At 39.4% G+C, this 24747-nt stretch overlaps 3 protein-coding genes across 9 annotated transcripts in view; 1 reads left to right on the forward strand and 2 right to left on the reverse strand.

Annotated features, from left to right (window-relative positions):
- Zdhhc23 (zDHHC palmitoyltransferase 23) lies at window positions 1-16074 on the reverse strand. 2 transcript variants are annotated; one of them, XM_021727938.3, is made up of 5 exons: window positions 15939-16074; window positions 15144-15422; window positions 9861-10571; window positions 8045-8212; window positions 1-4693 (listed from the first exon to the last, which is right to left on the reverse strand). In XM_021727938.3, the coding sequence occupies exons 2-5, from the start codon at window positions 15284-15286 to the stop codon at window positions 4426-4428; spliced, it is 1290 nt and encodes a 429-aa protein (XP_021583613.1). In that variant the 5' UTR covers window positions 15287-15422; window positions 15939-16074; the 3' UTR covers window positions 1-4425. The 2 variants fall into 2 exon arrangements, with proteins under 2 accessions (XP_021583613.1, XP_005327658.1); XM_005327601.5 differs by lacking the exon at window positions 15939-16074 and adding an exon at window positions 15710-15911.
- Window positions 15987-24747, forward strand: part of LOC144376409 (uncharacterized) — a 24940-nt gene continuing 16179 nt past the window's right edge. Inside the window, exon 1 of the mRNA XM_078044205.1 lies at window positions 15987-16568. Within this exon, the coding sequence (XP_077900331.1) occupies window positions 15987-16493 (507 nt within the window). The 3' untranslated portion in view covers window positions 16494-16568. The remainder of the gene's footprint in view (window positions 16569-24747) is intronic.
- Window positions 16882-24747, reverse strand: part of Gramd1c (GRAM domain containing 1C) — an 84108-nt gene continuing 76242 nt past the window's right edge. For all 6 annotated transcript variants that reach the window (XM_021727937.3, XM_021727936.3, XM_040270352.2 and 3 more), the window contains 3 exons: window positions 23186-23296; window positions 22830-22935; window positions 16882-18313 (listed from right to left, as the gene is read on the reverse strand). In XM_021727937.3, the coding sequence (XP_021583612.1) occupies window positions 18233-18313; window positions 22830-22935; window positions 23186-23296 (298 nt within the window). In that variant the 3' untranslated portion in view covers window positions 16882-18232. The remainder of the gene's footprint in view (window positions 18314-22829; window positions 22936-23185; window positions 23297-24747) is intronic.

The raw sequence follows: 24747 nt of genomic DNA on the forward strand, positions 1-24747 counted from the left end.
TTTTCCTTAAAGAAAGCACTTTATTTTCCATTTAAACAACGTAGTCACAGGATATCATTTTACACAAATGGCAGTAATTTGTAAAATCTTGATTTAAAAGGCCTTGCATCTGATTCTGAGGTGATAAGAGGATAAGAATACAGGTATAAAAACAGTGCAATATGTAATCCATGGCCTCCAGGTTGACTTCAGAAATCCCTTTAATGTCACTGGGCCAGTTCCATTAAATATTAAATTTTTAATATTAAATAAATACTTCTGGGTTTCCTTTAGTCCAACATCAGGCCCAGAAATGTAATAAAATGAAAAGGCCCCAAACATCTCAAACCATCAAATCACCTAGACAGAAGGATCTCAAGTTGAGCTTACAAGCTCTGTGACATGGCATCTTGTCTATGGATCCAGCTGAAGAAACACAGAACTTCAGTTGCATCAACAATTAAAATAGACTAGCTGAGGTTTTAAAGCTTTGCCTTATAAATATGAATTTCTAGAGGTGAAAGGTGCTATTTGAAGACTAAAGCACTAGTAAGTCACAGGCCCCACTTGGAGATGATCACAGCCTCTAAGAAATGTGTTTCCATTGACCATTTAGTCTGTGGCCCATGGCTGGTACTCCAGTGAGCTCACTCAGTGCCAGCCAGAGTGGGGATAACTATACTAGCAACAGGATTACACTTAGCTGATCCTTCAAACAGTTTATATTAATCACAGCAAACATCCACAAGAACATACTGAGTTTTATTCGATATTAAGTTCAGCATGGCTTTGATTCTCCCCTGCATCGACTTTGCAGTGCTGGATATAAAATGGCACACTTGTCAAACTGCCGAGAACACTGGATCCCAAACAGGTGCCTCAAGCAAAAGTCTCTTATCATCCATTGCTTGTTTGAGAAAATTCTTCTTTAAAATGCAGGGTACCAAAATATGGCTAAAATGAAATAATTCATATAAACCTATTTACCTAGTTGACAGAGATCCTTAAACCTCACAGAATATTGATTTTTAAATATCTTGGTTAAAACTGTGCTTCTAGTGTCATATTTTTGCTTCTATTAATTGAGCTTCATAATAAAAAGCTAATTTCCTAACCAAGGAAATAAGTCTGTTAAGTATTACACAGAAACTTACTGGCATTGTGTTTTCTGGCAGTGAGAGATTCTAGTATAGAAAATTTTCTCTTTTTAAAAATATTAGAAGTACCAAGGACTATTGCATAAGAGGAAGTCTGTAGCAATCTTACTTCTAGGCAGATGGAACAGTGGAAGACAATAATCACTTCACTCACCAAAGGAAAACAGTACTCGGAGAGTAAAGATTTATAACATCCTAAAGACAAACACAAATGTAGCTGAGGGTGAAAGAAGCAGTATGCTATCCTGAAAACAAACTTAAGGCTTTACTTTAGCAGCATCAGAGTAACCTATCAAAGAGGCATTGTTAATGGTCTGCTCATTTCAGAAGCACCCAGCTAGAACAACAGGAGTATTTTGTGGGTATCATACACAGTGGTATGATAATTCTGTAAGTGGCCAGAATATAACAGGCAATTTATTAAGCTTCACATCCAGAATGTTTCCTAACAGAGTCTGGGGATGTGAGGCAACCAGAAAGGGAGAGACATGAGAGTGATGGGAAGGAGTTTGCTCTTATGGCCAAGGGACTGCTGGGATATAGATTTGCAGGGCAATTCTTCACTACCACAACTACCAGATATTTCTCTGGGATGCCTCAAACAGAGAGATCTTGTCCTTTCAAACACTCCACAGTAAATTCTCTTGCCCTCCAGAGAGAACCAAGGCCTATAATGAAATCCCTTAGATGGTTCCAGATTATAAAATGGCTCAAAAGTCTAGACCAAGGATGTTGCAGAGACTACAGAAACACTGTGCACATGTAGATCCTTGTTTGCTGCTCCTTTTGGTTTAAACACTTCAGAAAGCTTTTACTCCACAAAAACAATGAGCTTCCTTCAGGTTTGAGCTTTTTCAGTAAACTGACAATCATGAGTTCTTAAGGAATTTAAACCAAGTATCTTAATTCCAATAAGCCAGAATAATATGTAAGCAGTTCCCATCCAAGTAAGGGACACTGAGTTGCCTCATCCAGGTAATCAATGTCAGGAGTGAGATGTTACAGAGATGGTGATCATTCCTAAATCTCCTCGATGACGTTGGTCTTTTTGTACTACTGTTATCATATTTTTGGTTTGGTTTTTGGTACTGGGGACCACATCCCTAGCACTTTTTTTGTATTTTATTTAGAGACAGGGTCTCACTGAGTTGCTTAGCACCTTGCTTTTTTCTGAGGCCGGCTTTGAACTTGCAATCCTCTTGCCTCAGCCTCCTAAGCCACTGGGATTACAGGCATGTGCCACTGCACCCAGCTCACATCACATTTGGATTGCTATTTACTGTGTGGCAAGTTATTATAAGTGACTATACTGATGTATCTATGAATTTTTATTATCAATCACTAGATAATCAGAGTTAGCTATTTAGCTGGGGCTCAAGACACATGAAAACTACCAATTTCTGCCTACATAACGCTGTCCTTGACATTATTACCAACTCTCGTATCTAAAACCTACACAGAAAGAAATTAGTTATATCAGAGCCAACTTCAATTCTAAAAGAATATTTGACTCTGGGCCAGAGAGAGGGCATCACTGTAGAAACCACAGTGTCTGCTGGCATTCCCAGGCTGGGTCTTTGGCTCGTCCCAATGGAACACAAAGCCTATCATTTGTTAAACAATCCATCTCTGGGGAGAGTAATGACATGCCTGAATAAAAATGTAATGACAATATCTTAAGAAGAATGTCAACTAATGACAAGACTCGGGATGGTGCTACCCAGAATTGTAGGAAGTAGTATTTCCTCTTAACACGTACAAATCTATTGCTAAAGCAGGATGCACTGTCTGATGGAAAAAGCTAGCAGTATTTCCCCTATATTAAGCAACAAGCCAAGGCAAATTTAAGGACTCAAGAATTATCTTTGGGATTGCAGAACAGTACATGTATAAAATCAAACATTTCAAGAGAGTATTTTCCCTATATGAAATGCACTCTTAATTCTATGGCAGAATGATCCATTCTATATAAATATTCCATCTAATACATTTCCAGTTTTGAGATATGATTAAAGAAACAACTTATTACTTTGGAGAAAATGAGGGAAGAATGCATTAATGAAAGTAAGCCACATATACCCTGTTTTTCTCTCCTAGTGAGATACTTTATGTAGGAAAGAGTGAATGGAAATTAATGTGTAAGTTAAGTGGGAAGATGTCAATCAACTCCTCAAAGTTTATGCCAGAATAATGTGACTGCCACTAGACTGGTTTTTGCAATTTGGTGCTATAAGTTACAGCACTTGAAACATGTATGTAGAGAATAAAAAAAAAACAAGCCCTTGATATTAATTAAGTCTCCCTACCAAGAAAAAGACTCCCTAATATAAGAGTGCTGTTCTTCTTCCAGCCACTATCTTGTGTGCTAGTACCTTACCAGGTGAAACACAGAAAGAGGAAAAAAACCCTTCAATCCTTCAATACCTTTTGGAGTCTGTTACAGTAAATACAACACGTAAAAAAATAAAAATAACTCATTTCCTATACTCATGACCACTACACATTACATTGATAATAATTATCTTCATCATTGTTATCAACTGTCCTTTTAAGATCAGATGACCAGAATCAGTCCATCTCATCATCTCTTGCCCCGTGTGAGTAGTTAATATCTAATACTTAAGGAGAAATTCCCATAACTGTACAATGTTATATGCTGAAAACTGATAACCCTAATAATATTGGCTTTAGTATTCTGAACCACAACATTTTTCTTCAGTCTTGGGATTTTCCTAATAACATTTCACATATTCAGGTGCTTAAATTGTTTCATAGTGCTTTCCACATCCCTCATCCTCATGTGACCCTTGTGTGACCCTCCTATGATCTTCTGTGAAGTAGCCAGGGCAGGCATCAGTACCCCATGCTACAGATGAACCTGAGACTTGGGAAAGTGACTCGACTAAGGGTCACATGGCTATTAAAAAATTGAAAGAGGGACTAGAAGCTCTCCTAATCCCAAACTCCTCCTGCCATGCTAATGGATAGGAATTGCTTCTATCAATTTGTGCAATAGCAATCCACATCCTTTTCAACCTCTGGTGATTCAGTCAATTAATAAGGTGACTGGAAAGGAATGGCTCTACTTTTACTGCTTCGATATAAAAATCTCTTATGTTTGAAGTCAGAAAAATTAATTTCTCTCCAGTCCAGTATCCAAACCTGAGCATGGCCCTATAATGCCTGTAAGGAACTGGGGAAAAAATGAACATCCTGCATGGACACTGAAGTGTAAAATGGAAAGGAGCTGGAGGGAGGAGCCACTCCTCAGAGCCGCACAGAAGGCACTTCAGACGATGTCCTCAGCAGGGTGGTGGAATGCACGTGTGCCCAGGGTGGAGAACTGTTGCCAGTTCCGCAGGAAGCCCCTATTGTACTGGCCTGTGTCCACGATGAGCCCACAGAGGAGCCGGCGCCCGGTCTTCTGTCGAAGGGCCTGCTGGACTTCCCGCTCTGTCACATTGTAGCTGATATTTATCAGCTGGATCAGGAAGATGTAGGCCATACCCGCTGTGATGATCACAGAGTACCACACACAGGTGAAGGACAGAGCCGAGCTGTGAACGGAGAAAAGGGCTACTGCCATTTTTGTCACATAGAGTCCTTACCATACTCACATTTTATACATTTTCTACTTATTACTAAGGACTTTGCCATTTTTTCCAATCCTCCAAACTTAAAAATACCTTACTACCCTCAGAATACCAATAGCTGGTTTAATTTACAAGAACTAACATGTTCTACTGTATTTTATAATCATCAGTGCCTCTGTTTCTAGTATGTTATACTAGAATAGCAAGGGCAGTTTTTTACATTTTGTATCTTCCACACAACCAACACAGCCCTGACACAATGACATTCAACATCTGTTTGATGAATGAATGTGTAATTCCTAAAATGTACCTAACATAGGAGAAAATGAAGATGCCATAAGTTTGCCAAAAATGTCCCCTAGGAAGTTGCAATGGGAACCTAGGAACCGTGCTTAAGTTATTAATCTCCATTCTTTTTCTAGTCCAATGCAGACAAACACAAAGTAGAAAGCAAGTTTCAATACTTAGTAGCCTCAATTATAAGATCTGCAGGAGCACTACAACATTTCCAACTTAGCTTCCTAAAACAAATTACCTTACAAGGCAGCAAAGCTCCTTTTAGGCTCATCAATGAAGCTGTGAGGAGGAGATGCCTAATCACACATGCTATTTGATTATATCCATTCAAACATGAGCAAATGGAGAGTTATTTGGAGATAAATTCACTCAGAATCTTCTTTTGTAAAGCTGAAAAGGGCCTCAGAAATGATTAAATCCAAGAACCTCACCATCAAAATGAGGTGACATGAGAGGCTGGGGTTGTGGCTCAGTGGCAGCACACCTGTCTGGCATGTGTGAGACACTGGGTTCGATCCTCAGCACCACATAAAAATATTGTGTCTACGTACAACTAAAAAAGTATTTAAAGAAAAAAAAGATGATGTGACATGAATCACCTGCAGAGTGGAGTAAAAACCAACAGTGGGGTTGTATTCCTTAGTTCATTTCAATCACCCCACAGAGCACAGACAGGTAGGATGAGCAGAGTTGAGATTTATCTGGAGAGACAGGAATTGCTGTCTATAATCCCAAGACACTGTATCTAGAATAGAGTCAGAGTACTTGTATCTATCATGGAAAGAATCACAGATCTTGTAGCTTGTATGTAGAGAGCCTGAGAACTAAGATTCTACAATGGCAGGTCTCCTAGGTCTGCTGGAATAAATGTTGAATGCCAGGGAAATAGAGGGACTAGAAGGAATGTCTGGACTCCCATGTTGCAGGGGGTTTCATGTATTTCCATAGAACTGGGATTCTATGATGACAAGATATGCTGGGCTGCTGAACTCTATGTGCAGCGGATGGATATGGATATCTATGGTAGAAGGATATTCAGAACTACCAGGGTTTGCATGTAGATGCAGGGGCTGGAATTCTATAGTGCAAAGATTGTCAGGGATGCTTCTTTCTTTTTTTTATGGAAAGCAAGGAACTGGATTTTTCTGTTAGCAGAACTTGCAGAGCTGCTGAATTTATAAGGAAATTTCAGAGAACTCTGAATTTCTGACGGCAGGATATGCAGTGCTGCTAGACTCTATGTTCAAGCAAGGCACTATGGTTCTATGTTGGCAGGACTCACAGGCTGATGGACTCTATGTGGAGATGCAGGGAAATGGGCTTCAATGATGGCTGGGCCTGGAATGCTGCAGGTGGTACATGGAAGTCCCAGGGAACTAAGGTTCTTAGAACTAAGGTTCTAAGATGGCAGGATTCGCAGTGTTCCTGGACTCTACATGAAGACTAAGGAAAATTAACTTCATAATTGGAGCTCTTCCTGTGCTCTATACAAAGATCCAAATAACTAGGATTCTATTAATTGCACAATTCCCAGGATGCTGGGCACTATGTTTACAGTCACAGCATAGAGGTTTTCTTGTATAGGAATGTTGTTTCTTTGTGGAGAACCATTTCACTCGTTCTATGATGTGGATTCTCATGGTTGATGGACTCATATTGGAGATCAGGGACTGGAGATTTGTGATGGGTGTTTCCACATCACTGAAGGGCTCTACATGGAGATCCTTGAAACTTGTGTTCTATTAATGCAAAATTCCTAGGACAGATTTGCTCTCCTTGGATATACATGGAATAGGATTTCAATGGGTGGCAGAATGTGCAGGGCTGCTGATCTCTATGTGGAAGGGTAGAATCATAACTGGTGTTTTGATGTACATTTCTGATGGGCTCTACATTAGGCACCACATAATGAACATTGGATGATGATGGTGTTTCCTAGGATGCAGGATTCTACAGGGAGAGTCATGGAACCAGAGTCTGTTATCACAGGAATTGGAGTTCTTTTGGGTTATACATGGAGAGAGAAAATTGGGGTTCCATGATGTCATGGCAACAGGCTCTGCTGCAGGAAGGACATTCATTACCCACAGTGTCAGCTAAGAATTCCAAAACTAGATAACAGTCTCCAGTCGTCTAGGAAATAATTGTGCCCTGAGGAAGAGAACCAATCTATTTTAATAACACCCATAAATGTCCCAATCTAGAGTAACAGTGGGGAAATCTGTCCATAGACTGAAAAAAAAAAAAAAAGAATTCATATAGGATACTATGTGGAGAAAGCAGGGATGGTTCTGAAGAAAGGCGAATGAAAAGAAAGAGGAAAGTACCACAACCTTTGCGGACAATGGAGGAAAGGAAAAAGAATGCTGCAGGGAAGCGCATGGTGTTGAGGGGTGGGGGTGACAAGGCCAACTCTGAAGAGTTCCAGTTTTTGCCACTGCATTGAAAACTTTAAGGGTATAAACAGGCCCCCACCTAATAATGCCTAAGGAAATTTTGACCTAGATACCATAGTAATCATGAGTGATTAAAAAAAAAAAAAAAGAACAGGAAAAACCATGAGAAGTAAGAAAGAAAAGAAAGGTTATAAAGATCATAAGCACTTTTCAAAAGAATCAGAAGCAGTAAATTAAGGTTGGACTAAAGAGCACCTGAAAGTAGCAATAAAGTGAAAAATGATTCCTGGTATTGCTGGTTATATTTATTATTTCAGTTTCACTATTGTTACCTTGGGTGTGCAAGTGGTCATTTGACTCTGAAAGTTCCTGATTAAGCCTGGGCCTGTCTGTACAGTACTAGCTCCTCAGTTTTTGTATTAACAATCCTTTTGACATCACCCTAGAAAAATGCATATAACCACAACACAATTTTATTGGCAATTTCAGGGATACCCAGGATCCCTATAACCTGTCCTTCATTTTGAACAAATCCTAACTTAACAGCAAATAACAGCTCCTGTTAATGACAACATCCATTACTTCCTGGCTGAGTGTATCAACTTTGGGATACATATCTCACCTGTAATTTGCATAAACTCCAGGACAATAGAAAAGGGCAGTGAAGACACTTCTATCTCTACAAATGGTGTCCAAGGTCAGCATTATCCCGTACACCGAAGTGAGCAAGAAGATCAAAAGAGCAAGTATAAATGCTTGATGATTTGATTCTCCAACACAGCTGTTTATCCTAGAAACAGCATGGGGATGAAAAGCAAACATATTTTAAAGGTTCTTTATATAACTTAAACAATAAGAAAGCTTTTAAAATAAGAATAATGTAATTCAGTTATTAAAATGTTAAGTTCTCTTTTTCAACTTTAAAAAATTAAAACTTGTCAAACTGAGCAATACCTATATTCTATGTTCTTTACCAAGTAGAATCATTATCATTTAATTTTTTAAAAAAGCAAAAAGCAGACCTAGCTAAGGAATCATTTAAAATATATACACATATGTTGATATTATTTCATGTTAGAAATTGAACCCAGCGCCTTGCACATGCTAGGCAAGGGCTCTGCCATAGAGCTACACTCCTAACTCCTCTTCCTTGGTATTAATAAGCAAAGTCTATTAGCAAGTGACAAAGAGAGTCAATAGTACCATCACCATGCTAAATAAAGAAGGAAGCTACACGGTAGAGTTATGAAATCTTTAACAATGCTAAGTCAGAAGTATTCAGTACAGGAGATTATTAAAAGGATCAAAGAGGTTAGAAACATAGTGTAGGGTAACCTGATAACATACAGGCTACTTGTCAAGTAAAAATAGTTCGGTGTCATGGCCATTTGTAGGGCAGGATGTACAAGCAGTCTCTCCTGCCTACTGCACACCAAGATGCTCAGATAGGCCAAGTAGATTTCACTTGGGAGAGGCTGTGAGGCCCTTCGCAAACTAGCATATATACACACACAGGAATAAGTGATGAAGACAAAGAAGTAGAATATCTAAAAATGGAAACACCTTTACCCTAAAGACAAAGTCCCAGAAAAGAGCTGCCCCTGTATTTGGCTTGTACACTTGAGTTCCCCTCCGATGCCCTCCTGGCCTTTCCAGCACCCTCACCTTCTCCTGCATCCCCTGCTAAGAAGAGGTAAGCTATATGGCCAAAAAACACAATTCAATTATCACAACTACCTTAAGAGCAATGAAGCTACAAACATGCTACTTAACAGCAGTCCTGTACCTGAATACTCAATTCTCCCTTCAGTGTAGAGTAACTCCATAAAGCTGCAGACGTTATCTTTAAATGTTGCACTGTGTATCTAATGAACCTTACATGAGTTCCTCAGCCACTGGCCAGCTAGAAGGTATAAAAGAAGCCCATCCTTCTGCAAATAAGTAGTTATCTGATAGCGCTTCAACTCCATAATGTTGAGTGGAAATTACTGTTAGCATCAAAAATCATTAAGGGTGTATGGCAAGAGAACAAAAGAGTTATCTAAAAATAGGAGAACATGTTCCCGAGCCCTCTGTTCAAAAAGAATAGCAGAGAAAAATACACATATGCTGATAAATTCTGTTTTTAAAAAAACATTCAACTCTATTAGAAAGGAGAAAATAAATGAGTAGTTCCAAGGAAAATTGCAAAATGAAAAAGAAAGAAAAAGGAAAACCACACCCAAAGCGTTTTTCTCCTTCAGGAAATAACTGAAGAAACTAAATCTGTGAAATTCAAAAAACTGATGACTAAGTGGGAACATCCCTAAAGCCCACAAATATCTACAAGGTGTAAAGCTGGGAAAGAGAGGAATTTTAGGCTAGCACAAAGATCAAATATGACTAGGGAGCTGTACATGAATTCACACTTTCCAGGCCTCCAAATTTTTCCAACATACCAGACACAATGATGATCCATTCTCCTTACACAGATGCCACAAATACGGCAATGCCAGGCCCGGGCTGGTCGCACCAGCTGGCATTTGGCACACCAGTCCTCCTTCACCTTGGTGGGGCTGCTGGCCAACATCCTGAAGGAGCCCTTAAGATCATCCTTCAGCGTGCGGCTGTTGAGACTCCCCGACGTGTCGGCTCCGGGAAACCCTTTGGTCTTCTCCTGCCCTTTTTTGCTCAGACATTCGTTTTGGCTGCTGCTTAGGGATTTGTCATTGCTTGCTGGATTGCTGAGGTAGCCTGGATTCTTCTTGGCTCTATACAAGGCTAAGAGTATCAGAAACAACCCGCAGGTAAGAACAGCCAGCCGAGTGGGCCCCACATGCCCTCTGGGAACCACTTCCCGCAGGAACACATAGTACATGTAGCCCAATGAGAACAGTCCAAGGCTCAGGAAAAACAGAGTCTGTTCTTTCCTTCTGTGAGTGAGGTAGTAGTACCACAGTGCCAGCACAGGAAGGGAGGTCAAAACCACCACCCCCAGGAGGAAATGCCACGAAGCCACGTGAAGGAAGACAGGCAGAAGGACAAGTGGAGGAATGATGCTAATGTTAATTTTTTTGGCTCCCCTAAGCCACGGAATTCGGAGGCGATCAGAAATTGTATCCATGATTCTTTCACAAGTCTCTGGCTGCACTGATTTACACGTAAGCCATCTATTCAGAAAGAGCACAAAGAGAAGACACTTCATATAGGTCTGCTGAATTCAAAACTACAGAACACTGAATGCCAAATAGCAGGACAATGATAAGAGACTAAAAGCCAAGCATTTTATTTCCTTACTACTAAGCATGAGCTTTTCAGACTTTAAAAAACAGGAACAAGAAAATAATATTTAGAAATTTAACAGTCAAGATTATCTCTTAAACAAACACATAGGTATTTAATAAGTATATACACATACTCAATACAAGAAATATATAGATATGGGTGTGTATATGCTTAAAACAATCTCAAAAAATCACAGCCTGTACAAACAAAATGAGAATTCTACAAAATACTATATAAGGGACAAAGCAACAATAATCATCTAATGAATTCTTATGATCAAACATTATAAAAAGAGTTCTGAAGAAGGTGGAGTCATCAGAGGGGTCTTAGTAGAAAAAAAAAAACGGATCTGTACTTGACCCTGATAGCCAGCTAGCATTTATGTGGGTGGAGAGAAAGGGAGAAAGGAAGAGGAATGAGTGTAGCACAAGACCTGTCCTGGACAAGCACATCACTTCAGCAGGGACAGGGCTCTGCACAAAGAAGAATGGAGATCAAACCAGTATGAGTTAAATGCCTGACCCTAATAAACAGAATGGTGTCTGTTGACACTTTTGCACACTTAGGCTATGCGATGGTCTGAATGTCTATGTTCCCCCATATTCACGTGCTAAAACCTAATCCTCAACACATTGGTATTAAGAGATAGGACTGCCAGAAACAGTGGCATGCACACTTATAGTTCCAGCTAATCTTTGGGAGGCTGAGACAGAAGGATCCTGGAGCCCAATAGTTCAAGGCCAACCTGGGCAACCTAGTAAGACCCTGTCTTAAAAAAAAGGGGTCAGGGTGGGTATGGTAGTGCACATCTATAATCCCAGCAGCTTGGGAGGCTGTGGCAGGAGAATCTCAAGCTCAAAGCCAGCCTCAGCAACTGAGTGAGGGCCTAAACAACTTAGCGAGACTCTGTCTCAAAATAAAAAATAAAAAAATGGGTTGGGGATGTTGTTTAGTGGTTGAACATCCCTCGGTTCAATCCCTGGTACCAAAAAGCGGAGGGAGGGGGGGAGTTTAGGAAGTGATCAGGTCATACATGTGAGCAAATGGGATTAATACTTTATAAAAGAAGCCAAAAGAGCTCATTTGCCTTCCTTTCATGTGAGGATGCAGCAAGAAGGCACCATCTATGAAGTAGACAGCAGCCCTCACCAATCACAGTATGTGCTCGTGCCCAGGTCTTCCCATGTCTTCAGAACTGTTAGCAATAAATTTCTGTCATTTATAACTTCCCCAGTCTAAGGTATTTTGTTATAGCCCAAAGAGACTAAGATAGAAATCAGTACTAAGAAGTGGGGTGGTGCTATAATAAATACCTAAAAATATGGAAGCAGTTTCAGAACTGGACAGAGGCTAGAGTTTTGAAGTGCATCCTTTAAAAAAAAAAAAAACTACATTACTGTGTAAGGGCAATTCTGGTGACAGCTCAAAGAAGAGAACGGTAGAGAAAAGGCCTCAATCTTAGATAATTTCTATCTAAGAGATCATGAGCAGAATATTTAGAATATGAATGGTTAAAGGCCTTTCTGATGAAGTCTAAGTGAAAATGAGAAACTAGAAGAAAGAAGAGGCTTGACACAAAGTGACAAAGAACTTGGCTTAATTATGTTCATGTCCTAGTGTTTTGTAGAAGTTATAAGTCAAGAGGGATGGAACTGGATATTTGATGGAAGAAATCTCTGAATAGTGTTCAAGGTGCTGCATGGCTTCTCTTGAATGCTTATAATAAAATGTGAGGAGACTTTAGGAAATAGAATTTATAATCAAAATGGAAACAGAACTTAGATTTGGAAGTTCTCAGCCTGTCTATATTGTAACAAATGAGAAAGTATGTTTGGGGGCAAACACCAAGGGTGTGGGTGAGGAGATCAGTATATAGACCAGTCATGCCATTCACATAAGGCAATGGAAGAATGATCCTGAAAGCTCCACTTCCAATACAAGTCTAGAATGCCAGGGCCTTGACGACAGAACAGTTGCATAGGAAAGACCCAGTGTACCTGTGAGAATTCAGGGCTTGCTGCCCAGTGCCACCTTAAGTCTCTTACCCCTAAATTCTGGTGCAGCATTTCACAGCAGGCCCAGGTGTGACGCCAGTGGACCCAAGTGCAGTATAGGCTACAGTGTCCACCACTCCAAGGGTTTCTAGGGGTAAATCTTGGTGGTAGTCATAAGTACCAATTCTTAAGAGCTGTAGAGACATGACAGCCTCAAGGCCAAGGCAAAGAACTGACACAGGGATATAGCCACCACAGAGAGCCCCTACTAGGGCAAAGCCAACAGAGTCATGGGAGTAGGGCCATTTTCCTATACCTAATAGGGCTGCCTGGGGGCCCCCAGACTGGCAGAGCCACGAGTATGCAACTCTAGCCAGGGAAAGAGAGCTATAAGCACATGATTCCAACTCATTGGAGCTTCAGTGAGGGCCACACCCAGCAAGTTATAGAGGGAGGAGTACTCAGAGCTGTAGGGGCCCATTCTCCACCTCAGTATGTCTGGAAGGTAGAACTTCAAGCCCAAGTTTATTCTCAAGCCTGGATGTTGTTTTCCCTATAGGGCTAGGAGCTTTCATTCCTTTCTCCTCCTTACTTTTGAACTAGAAATGTCCGTTCTATTCATGTCCCACCACTGTATTTCAGAAGCACACAATTTATTTATTTCACAGGTTCATAGCTAGGAGATAATTTGCCTCAGGTTGAACTGTACTTGAATCTTACTCATATCTGATTTAGATGATATTTAAATTATATTTGAACTTAAGACTTTTGTGTTGATCCTGGAAAAATAAAGAATTTTGAGGTTTGAGGAATGGAATGAATGTGTTTTGCATGTGAGGACATGAATTTGAGGGGTCAGTGGTGGAATGCTGAACACTGGTATCCCACCAAAGTTATACATTGGAACCTAATCCTCAGGGCAACTGTATTAAGAGATGGGATCTTTAGGAGGCAACTATGTTACAAAGGCAGAACTCTCATGTGATTAGTGAGTGCCCTTAGAAAAGAAGCCCAACAAAGGTTACTTACCCCTTCTGCCATGTGGGGATGCAGGTGCTATCTATGAGGAATAGGACTCTCACTAGATACTGATTCTGCCAGTACTCTGATCTCAGATTTCTCAGTCTCCAGAAAGGTGAACAATAAATTTGTCATTTATAAACTCCCAGTCTAAGGTATTTGTTATAGAAGCCTGAATGGATTAAGGTTAATATGGAAAAATAGAAAATAGGAAAAACTTTGATTTTAGACAATTTTATTAAGTAGGACTAGAACTTTGAAGTGAGTGGGAGTAACTACATGAGAATCATACAGAGGAGCAGGGACAGTGGAAACACTGGAATTCTATCTCCAAAGGAGAAAGGTATAAAGAGAGCAGAGGAGAGAGTTCAGGGGACAGCCTCAGTCTTAAGGAATAGGAAGGAGAAAAAGCAAAGTTAATGGAAAGGCTGTGGTCTAAGTGACAGCGGTTATGGAAAAAGCATAATTTTACCATTTATTAGTGCAAAGTGTTCCATTTTCTCAGTATGGATTTTAGACTAAATCTAAAGAATTATAAAGAAGCAATGGAGTCTTTATGAGACAACGTTAGTACAAGACTGCAGTGGTGCCCAGAGGACGCTTTTCATGGCTAGATTAATGCACCAAGGACTAAGTTAACAATCTGCAGGAGAAATGACTTTTTAAATCAGAAGTAATTAAATCAAATGTCCAATATCCCTACTCTTCTCACATTCTTGTTTTCCATTCAGAAAGTAGGTAAAAAACAGTTTATTCCTGTTTGACATACATTTTTTTCAGTGATGTTAAAAATTATCTTCTTGGACAGTAATTCCTATCATTGAGAGTGGTGGAAATAAAGGCACAATATGATGTGATCAATCAAGATGGCGTCACTGCTCACCCTGAAAACAGTAGATCCAGAGGAGGTTCATGCCTTCTGGCTGAAGCTCCTCCTCAGAAACAAGGTGCAAAACCAGCAACGACACAAAAATGATTTTTCAAACCTCAAGGTGCTTTGAAACCAGGTAGAATGTAGTCAGTCTCTAATGAAAGGCTACTGAGAATATAGGAACTTTCTGGAACTACTGTATTTATTTTAAACTTACAGATTCTGCTGGCTTGCAGTTTTTTTTTTAATATACATAACAACTTGCTTGGTATACCCTTATCTGCCTGTTCTCTCCATCATCATCATCATCATCATCATCATCATCATCACCATCACCTCTCTTTAAATGAAAATTAATAATGTTCTAGTAAATTGAGCTGGACCAGTGTACACTACTGCATACAATCTTTATAAAATCCCCACACTTGACATAGAAAACAATTCTCAATTTTTGATCCTTGAAAATGGAATCAAGAGCAAAATCCAGCGTTCTGGATGGCAAAGCTAAAAGTACACATGGTAGTTCTTAAAAGGACCAGTAGGGTCAGCATCAAGAAAAGCTCTGTTCTTACCTATCACACCCTTCATCGATATCTTGACAATCACACAAACAAGCAGCCACGTGGTTCTTTTCCCCATTTCTATCTATGTATTCGCAGCAGCACAGGGGCTCCAATTCAGGTTCTTCGGTTTTCTTTTTTTTCACTGGCTTCATACTGACTGCCCTTCTGTGCTGTGATTTGCACCTGTCACCATGAGATGTAAGCAGCCCTCAAAAGGTAAAGGTGGAAAGACTCCAATTCATATCGTGTAAATACATCCACGCCTCTCTCTCTGATGAACACCAACGCCTGAATAATCAAAAATGAGAAGAAAGTGGGGGAGGGGTCCCAATTTCATCAAGCTTTTGTGGCTTCATATGGTCAGACAGGGGGCTCCGAGGATCTTAGGGCTCCAAGCTGCTTCACCACCCCTTCCCATCTGGGGCAGGCGCCGTCTGGGCACAAGACGTTCTTATGGTGACAGCCGACCACGCGGCCCGGGACATGCCCGGCGCAGGCGGTAGAGTTCACCTGCGGAGCTGGTCGGGAAGGGCCGAGCGGTCCCCGCCCCAAGGCTGGGTGCTGTGGAAACTCACCCCCGGGGGTGCAGGGAACAGCGAAGCGTACGCTCGCTAGTACCAGCTAATGCGCCCCAATGCTGGAGCCGCCAACCGCCTGGGGGGACGCTACAGGGTTCCCCTGCAGCCCTGAGATCGCCGTCCAGCCTCCCGCGGAGCGCGTCTCCACCTCCACTGTCAAATTGGAGGACGTGGGCGGGCCTCTAGCGCCGCCCCGCTCCGAGAATGACCTTGGAAGGGAAGTTACCTGCTCTCCCGACGGAGGTGCGGCTGCAGAAAAAGAGGCGGAGACCGAATGGGAAAGCCTCTGCTCCACCACAGGCGCGGAAGCGTCTCTGAATTTCGACTCTGTGGGGCTCCTGGCGTGACGGCTAGAGTCTGGGACCCCGGCTCCGCTCGGCCGTGCCCACGCCGCAGCTGCCCACCTGTGAGCACAGCCTGCCGGGGGCCCGGGCGGCGCCTCCCTGAGCCGTCCCCGCCGGCCCGGCTCGGCGCGGCAAGTCCGCGCGCGCTTCCGGGTGCCCCGCCTCCGGCGCCGGGGATCCCCGCCCGCCCGCACGTGCGCCGCCCGCCGCCCCGCGAGCCAGCCGGCGAAGCCCCACCCCGCGCCGGACCAGAGGGCTGGTTCCCGGAGCCCGTCCGAGCGGCAGAGGCGCGGGGCGGTCCAGGTAACCACGCGCGCCCGAGCACCACGGCTGCCTGCGGGCGGCGCGTCGGCGGGGCAGCCTCCCGAGCCTTCGGGATGTGGACGGGGTGCGGAGTCGGAAATACTGGGAACCCAGAGGATTTCCGAACTACGTGAGACAGTGGGTCCCGCAAGCCTTCTTTCTGACGCCGGCAACAGGCATTGGGGGCGAGCAGCGCAAATGTTACCGAGGTACCTCCCTCATTTTCCGGGACCTTCCCTTTAAAGGCCCATCGCTGCTCCCAGATCTGTTGATTTATCCAACTTGTTCATTCTCATGATTTGTGGCCAGCAGTCTGCATTCGACCAGCAGGCCTCTCCAGTACTTCTGTTCCAGTAGTCTGAGTATTTGATATGAAATTACCCTGAGATAAGAGACCTCTTGGGTTTTGTTTTGCACTGAATTTTTAAGAGTGTTGGCCCATGTATACGTTTTCACTACATCGGGCATTCTGGATGTTTTGCTTTTGTTTTTAAACAGAAAATGAAGAAAAATTACAACTCAGACATTTCAGGTTTTATTTATTTTCAGTTTACATAGCAGGTTCAAATTTTATGAATTAAATTTTGACTTTATAGTCTTAATTTATAAAGCAACTTTGGTAATCTTCTTTGAGGTATGTTATTAAAGTATACGTTTTAAAGCAATCATCAAAATATTGTCAAATGACTTCCCAAACTTTTCCTACCTCCTGGAAAAATGTCTGATTTCAAGTAAACTCAAGAAGTCCTTATTTTCACAAATTACTTGTATTGACATAAATGCCTAAAAACTTTTTATGGAAGAGCCCAAGATTGTCTAACAGCTTCAATCAGTTAAGTTGTATTGGGACATAAATGCTCCAGAAGTATTTTATTAAAGAGCTAAATTTTGTGTCTGGTTTATAACTTACCAACTAACTTACCCTCCCACTACCAAACACACAAAAGCCATAAGTGGCTACTGAATGGTAGGTAATACACAGATTATTTTCAACCAGACAAGTCACTTCCTCCATGAAAGACTGCTAAGCTGAACCCAAGCTTAGTTCAAGTATGCATTTGATCTGTCATTAAATGCCCAGATTTTAACATCATCTGGTTTTTTAAACCCAGGGGATGGCTCTTCATTTTGAGCATTTGTGTCCTACATATTTCCTTTTCCTAAATTGCCTCTTATGCCATTTGATGCATAAAGAGGCAAGATAATCTCACCTCTGCTACCTTAATAAAAAATAACTCTTTCATAAAGATACAACATGGCTAAGGAAGCTTTCTGATAATAACCATCAACATGCAGATTCAAAGGTTTGACCACTGAATTTGCATGCCAAATAAATGGAGATATTGTAATATTTTACACAAAATCAGAAATGTCCTGTATGCCTGAAAACTGATCCTTTAATATTAGTAATAATTTAGAGGTTTCTTATATTATCTTCTTTAGTCTCTTAAGCTTATCTCAACTGTGAAAGCAGTCTACTGGACGCTTATTGGTTCTGTGCTAACAGATAAATTTAAAGCATCAAACTTCCAAGCCTCAGTGTAGAAAAGAGGCTGTACCATTCAATTCAGAGTGTCTGCTTTTCTCTTTTTTTTTAATCACAGCATTTCAATTCCAGAATATATTTCATGGTTCACTGAAGAAGTTCACAGCTTAAAAACATGTTTTAGGAAATGAAAGGATAAATTTATAAGGCCATCAGAGAATAATTATTATCAAATAAATGTTATTAAAAAGAATTTCATATTAGGAATCCAAATAATATGAAAACGTGGAAATGTTCATATGACAATGAAAATCCTTCATCCTCTGACTTTCTTCCCAAGGTTTTCTATTAGTTCCAAGTATTTCTACAGTTTCAATCCATAGATCACTAGCTTTTGACGGCCATGCCAGTTTTGTTCTTATTTAGTAGATCGAAGGTTTTCTGAAGCATAATGAGTGAGCTCTTCAGCTGCAAACAAAATTAATTTTCAAAGTCAGATTTTTAAAATTCTTTGATTATTTTATGCCAGAACTTTACACTTAAATTCAATAGAGTTTTGTTTATACAAATAAAAACTGAATATAACACACTCAATTCTTTAGGATATCTGCTGTTTGCTACACAGTCCCCCTCATCAGCTGGAGTACTGTATTTTTTCCTACTACTTTATATTCTACTTTCCAATATGTCCATTAATCAAATTATCCCGAGTGAAAGGCTCGTTTTCTTAAATGGTTTCTGAAATTGGACTCTTCACTATTCCTACACAATTTAAGTTCCACTGATGGGCTATTCCTTACTATTATGTTCATGTTCCTGTTCGAACATCTAAAACTTACACATACCCTCTGTCTGTGTGTTTTTCCTTAATCATGTTGCTTCTAAACCCCCAGAACAATACCTTTACTACTTAACACTCTTGATGCTGAATTTTATACTTTTCTTAGTCTTTAACAATACACATGGATGTTGATTTCTCTAATAAAATTATAAACAACTTGGGACGAAGAATTATGTCTTATTCTTTCTTGTATTCACTCATTCATTCCACAAATATTTATTGCTTATCTATTACATGCTGATCACTATTCTAAGACTGAGTATAAATAAAATGGCTCCCCACCTTCATGGAGCTTACAGACTAGTGATGGTTACTAAAATGAATAGTCACATACATAAGTATAAACTTAGACATTCTATTTATTTATTTTTGTGGTGCTGGGGCTTGCTTACGTAAGCACTATATCACTAAGTTATATCTTCAGCCCTACTTTATCACGTTTTTAACATGAGTAATTAGAGGAAAATAGTATTTTCTGAAATGAGGTTCACTAGAAGGGAATTGAGTTTTGTTCTGATTGATTTGCAATGCCCATTAAGTCGTTGGGGTAAAGTTCAGGAAAGGGGGTCAGAGTAGGAAATACAGATTTTGGGTTTGCTGCAGCTTGACTATATCACCTCCAAAATTCATGTTAAAACTTAATCCCCAAAGCAACAATATTAACAGATGTTAAAGGGTAATTAGGTCATGAAGGCTGCCTTCAGAGACAGAGTAGTGCTCTTATAAAAGGGCTGAAGGAAACTAGCTAGGTCCTTACACTTAGATGGCACCGTTTATGAGCAATAACCCTCAGACACTGAACCTGCCTATTCCTTTATCTTGAATTTCTCAGCTTATGGAACTGTGAGAAAGTTCTGTTATTTATAAACTATCCAGTCTCAGGTATTTTGTCATAGCAGCACAAGAGAGTAAGGAAGGAGTCAGAAGCTAATGTGATTATTTAAAGTTAGGGGAGTAGATGAGAACACCTAAAGGGAAAGTAATGGAGAAGGAAAGAGAATCTATCACAGAGCTCTAAAGCATTTGGGCCAGGAAGAAGTGAGTATAAGAGTTGGTTTTGACCAACAAAAAGTAGCTTTACATTATTCTAACTGAAAGAAGACAGAAAATAATACATATTATATAAGCCATTTATATGAAATGTCCCAAATAGGCAAACCCATAGTAATGAAAACAGATTGGTGTGTGCCAGGGGGGTGACTGCTAATGTGTACAAGGTTTTCTTTGGGGGTGATGACAATGCTTAGGAATTAGATGGTGGTGATAGTTATACAGACTTGTGAATATAATAAACATTCTTTAAAAGGGCGAATTTATATTACTTGAATTATGTCACAATGAAGCCTTTTATGGTTTTAAAGAAGGCAAAATTAGCTATATTTCAAGAAAGGTGTGGTCAGTTTCAAATAGTGCTGACAGATGAAGACTTTTTAAAAAGACATAATTTTTACATGCTAAAGATCACAGAAAACCTTATCTCAAACAATATCCATAAAGGGAATAACAGGGAGAAAAAATGCATACATTCTACTTGCACCCTCTTCAAACCCTACTAAAAGTACAATAAAGGAATTTTCTTCTTCCTTTCTTGTTTTTTTCTTTTCCTTCTTTTTTAGTGGGGATTAAACACAGGGGCAGTCATCACTGAGCTAAATTTCCAACCCTTTTTTAAAATTTTGAGATAGGGTCTCACTAAATTTCCAGGTTGGCATCAAATTTGATATCCTCCTGTCTCAGCCTCCCAAGGAGCTGGGATTATAGGCCAGGCTTGTGCCACTCTATGTGCCACACCTTTCAGAGGCACTACTAGAGAATGTGCTCCATTAAAAGGAGAATGCAGGGCCTGAGGATACAGCTCAGCCACAGAGCACTTGCCTAGCAGGTGCAAGGCCCTGGGTTCAGTCTCTAGCACAAAAAAAAAAAAAAAGAAAAAGAAAGAAAGAAAAAGAAAAAAAGCCAAGAAAGGAAAACATGGGACATGGAAAGCTAGGAGACAGACAACAGAAATCCCCAGGAGGACAGCTGCACACCAGACACAGGATCACCAGACCTGACTAGAGTTAGTCAGAAGGCTCCATCAGTAGAATACCTGAGTAAATAAAGATTTTGAGAAGAGATCTGTAAACAGAATTAGGAGATGAAATGCTTATAAGTAATACTGATAAACTAATCAAAGGTAGTTATGGTTTAATTTTATGTCTCTCATCTTGGAATAGCAAACTTGGTCAAAACAGCAAACACTGAGTATTCTTCTAACCAAAATTATAACTTCACTGGAAAGAAAACAGAAATCTGAAATGTATGTGTGGTGGGTGGGAGGTAGGAAAGAAAACCAAAACCTTGTTTTCCATAAAAGAAAGTTAAAAGATAATGTCTAAAACTGAAAAAAAATCAAGAATTAACAATACGTGGTTGTTGACAAATATGGATGTAAGCAAAAGAATGAATTGAAAGAGTTACATATGAACTTCAGGAAAGAAATGGGGGAAAGAGTACTGAGATTACCACTTTTCTGAATAAGCCTTGTAGAACAAGTTAATTCTTTATGTGAAGTGATTTTTGATGAAAATAAAAATTGAAAAATGAATATAAAGTATGATAGCCGAAATGCCTGACCATGAAAAGAAGTAGATATAAAGGGGTAGAAAACCAATGTGGGTAAAGCAGGTTTGTTAATGCAGAAGATAACAGAGCAGAGTTAAGTGCTGATGGTCAAGATCTATTTGATGAGGGAGAATGAAAATGGAGAGGTAATCCCAGCTACTCAGGAGGCTGAAGCAGGAGGATTAGCAAGACATTGTAGTAAGATAACAAGGGAACGAATGAAGGAAGGTGTGGAGAAGCTAGAGAAGTGATGGATGAAGTCACCCACTAACACACACTGGAACTTTACCTCCCATAGGTGGAGGAGTGTTTCTAAAATTAGTCAAGAAGAGAATGGGGGTGCAAGGATAGGATAATTTATAGATTGATTATCGAAGGAGGAGGGAAAGTTTCTCTTTTCTCCATATGGCACAGTCATCAATTGAGAGGGAAAATGGGAGGAGAGGGCAAGGGGAGAAGGACACCATCTGTCCTTGCTGAGGGTGGAAGGAAAGTCACTAAGGAACTGTAGATACAGCACATCTGAGAAGCACCAAGTTGAAGCTGTAACCTTAGTGCCCACATGAAAGTCCAAGAACTATAACTGAATATTCTTTAAAAAATATACATATATATACATAGAAGAAAGGGACAGAAGGGGCCGTGGTTGTGGCTTAGAGGTAGAGTGTTCACCTACCATGCACGAGGCACCAGGTTTGATCCTCAGCACCACATAAAAATAAAATAAAGATATTGTGTCCACTTATAACTAAAAAATAAATATTTTTTTAAAAAAGAAAGGGACAGAAAGAAATGAACTGTTAACAGTAATTGTATTTGAATGTTAAAACTATATATTCTCTTGTAATACTCTCTATTTTTTAATTTTGAAAAGTGAGTGTGTTATAGTCATAATGGAAATATTAATCTTCACTTTTCAAAGGAAATTCTAAGTCTAGTTCATAGAACTAACTAGCACATACTGGTGAGACCATGTTCAAGAGAGGACAGTAACAAAATAATGAAATTACCTAAGTATTCACTTTAATGAAAAACTGGTAAAATAATTATGTCACATTTATACAGTTGAACCCTATGCAGCTATTAAAAGAACAGGAAATGCTTTATATGGTGACACAGAAGTATCATTAAGATATATCATTCATACATAAAAGAAAAATAATGAAGAGTGTATATAGGAGCTACCACTTCTATAAAAATTTAATTTTAAGCATAAAATTTTATCTAGAAGACCAATAAAAAGAACGAAGTAGATAGATATATACATACTGATATATACAAACATTTTCAAAATCTATTACTAATTTTAAAAAGAGGATACTCAACAATGTGTATACTATGTTCCCAGAAAGAGTACTGAGATTACCACTTTTCTGAATAAGCCTTGTAGAACAAGTTAACACAATGGCTACATACATAATATGTATAATGCAGAAATTTTCCTCAAATTATAGTATAGGAAATATTCTCTCATAACCACAGCAACTGCTTCACACTGGTATGAAGGTATTAAGTACTTTGGTACAGACATTTGCCTACCTGTTCAAGCATCACTATGGAATCTCGGAGTACTCCTTTTAAATGATGAGCCTGATCTTTGTTCTTTTTAATGTTTTCAGTTCTTGAGACAATATCAGAGGCTAGACTGAAAGAAAAATAACATCCCAAATCAAGAGAATAGCTTCTGAACTTTCATTTCCAAAAACTGTCAGTTCCCCATACATTGCAAATAAAATACAAAAGTAAACAAACAAACAAAAAAAAAAAGCTAATTATGACTACAGGGTAATGAGGAGACCAGAATTTTTAAGACTGGAATTAGATCTTTCTACAACTAAAGAACTGCTGAAATAATATGGTGAAAACAGGCTGGGGAGTGGGATGATGACACTTACTTTAAAGATTTCTCTTCTCGGAGGTGGAGACGGTAAAAGGACTGAGCAGCATATTCTACCTTTGACAGCTTCAGAAACAGTGTCACATTCAACAAAACTAGCAACAGCAAACTAAACAGAACAAACCATACCTGGTTAATCCATACTTACACCTCAAGCATTGCTAGTACACAATATATATGCAAAAGCCTCAAAAAATGTGTATTTCTAAGACTATTTGCTAATCACTTTAATAAATCATCCCTATTTTATTGTGTTAAATAATTACTTTTAAATATTAAGTGAACATTGGGGAAAAAAAGATGGAGGGTAACTAGAGTAACAATAAAAGTATTTAAATAACTCCAACTCACAGGTTGGAATTGTATCTGACATCTCTCCTCTCTGCTTGGAATCCCAGCCAGTATTGATATGTGACCACCAGCTTAGAAATCTACCAGGTAAGCTTTCAGGATGTATTTTTGGGTACTTTGGCTTAAGCAATTATACACCCATAATGCTGCATTTCAAAAAAGGAAATGAAGATCGATATGCAGCTGATCTTAGGTGGATAATGATCTATCTCTTTATTCCCAGTGGAGCCAAAAAGAAAAACTAAATAAACAATTCCCATTTAGCAAAACTTTCCTCTTGTTCATCCTGGAAAAAGGAAGTATCAAATACCCAGTATACAATAATGTTGTCAAATATAAAATGTTATGTGTTAAATATACTTAATGTATTGGTATTCATAGCAACCTTTCAAGTGAATGAATACATATCTTATTACACATATATGCAAATATATAGATGACACCATATCTACTTTTTTTCTGTTAAAGCAATGACTTGACATTAAAAACATATAGTGGAAGTTTGTGATATAGTTCAGTGGTAGATCCTCAGCACCACAAAAATAAAAAATAATTCACCTTTACCCTTCAAGAAAATGATTTAAGAAAAAGAAATTTAAAGGTAGCAAGAAAATAAATCTATAAAATTATTATGGCATTGACATTATATAGGGATCAATATTTCAATATTTGACTATAAATTTTCTGCAAAGTAATGCAAAATAACATTGATAATATTTGCCATTCATTATTGTCATAGAAAGTCAATTTAAGCAAAATATGATAGCATTTTATAAAACTCAAAGGAATAACAATATTTACTGTTTTGAAATCTATAATAAGAAAAATAATTAATATAAAAGCTTCATTCCAAAAAATTATCACCCAGAGTGTATCACTGAGTCAGAACCAATTCAATCAATTTAAAGGACTATCTCAAGATTCATATAGACCCATGTAGATATTAGTTCTCTAAATATAAATGGTTAAGTAGATTCCTAGAGTGTACCCTGAGATTCAAATGCATACACAAACACACACGCACGCACGCACACGCATATATACATAAACACATCACTATGTGATGCTCAGATTACTTGTGTTGGAATAACCTGGGGAGTGTACTTTAAAATACTGATTATTGATCCCTAGTAGAGATCTACCCAATCAATCTCTGGGACTAGGGCCAAGAAATTCACATTGTAGCTAACTCCCCAAGTGATTCTTAAA

The sequence above is a fragment of the Ictidomys tridecemlineatus genome, chromosome 3 (genome assembly GCF_052094955.1).
Source record: "Ictidomys tridecemlineatus isolate mIctTri1 chromosome 3, mIctTri1.hap1, whole genome shotgun sequence".
NCBI classification, from domain to species: Eukaryota; Metazoa; Chordata; class Mammalia; order Rodentia; family Sciuridae; genus Ictidomys; species Ictidomys tridecemlineatus.

Excerpts from the sequence above, each read along its gene's own strand:
- Zdhhc23 (XM_021727938.3), bottom strand. The coding sequence starts at position 15,286 with ATGAAGCCAGTGAAAAAAAAGAAAACCGAAGAACCTGAATTGGAGCCC. Across the intron at positions 10,572-15,143 it reads ATCGATGAAGGGTGTGATAG|ATGGCTTACGTGTAAATCAG; the intron begins GTAAGAACAGAG and ends CTTTCTGAATAG. Across the intron at positions 8,213-9,860 it reads ATGGATCATCATTGTGTCTG|GATAAACAGCTGTGTTGGAG; the intron begins GTATGTTGGAAA and ends TGCTGTTTCTAG.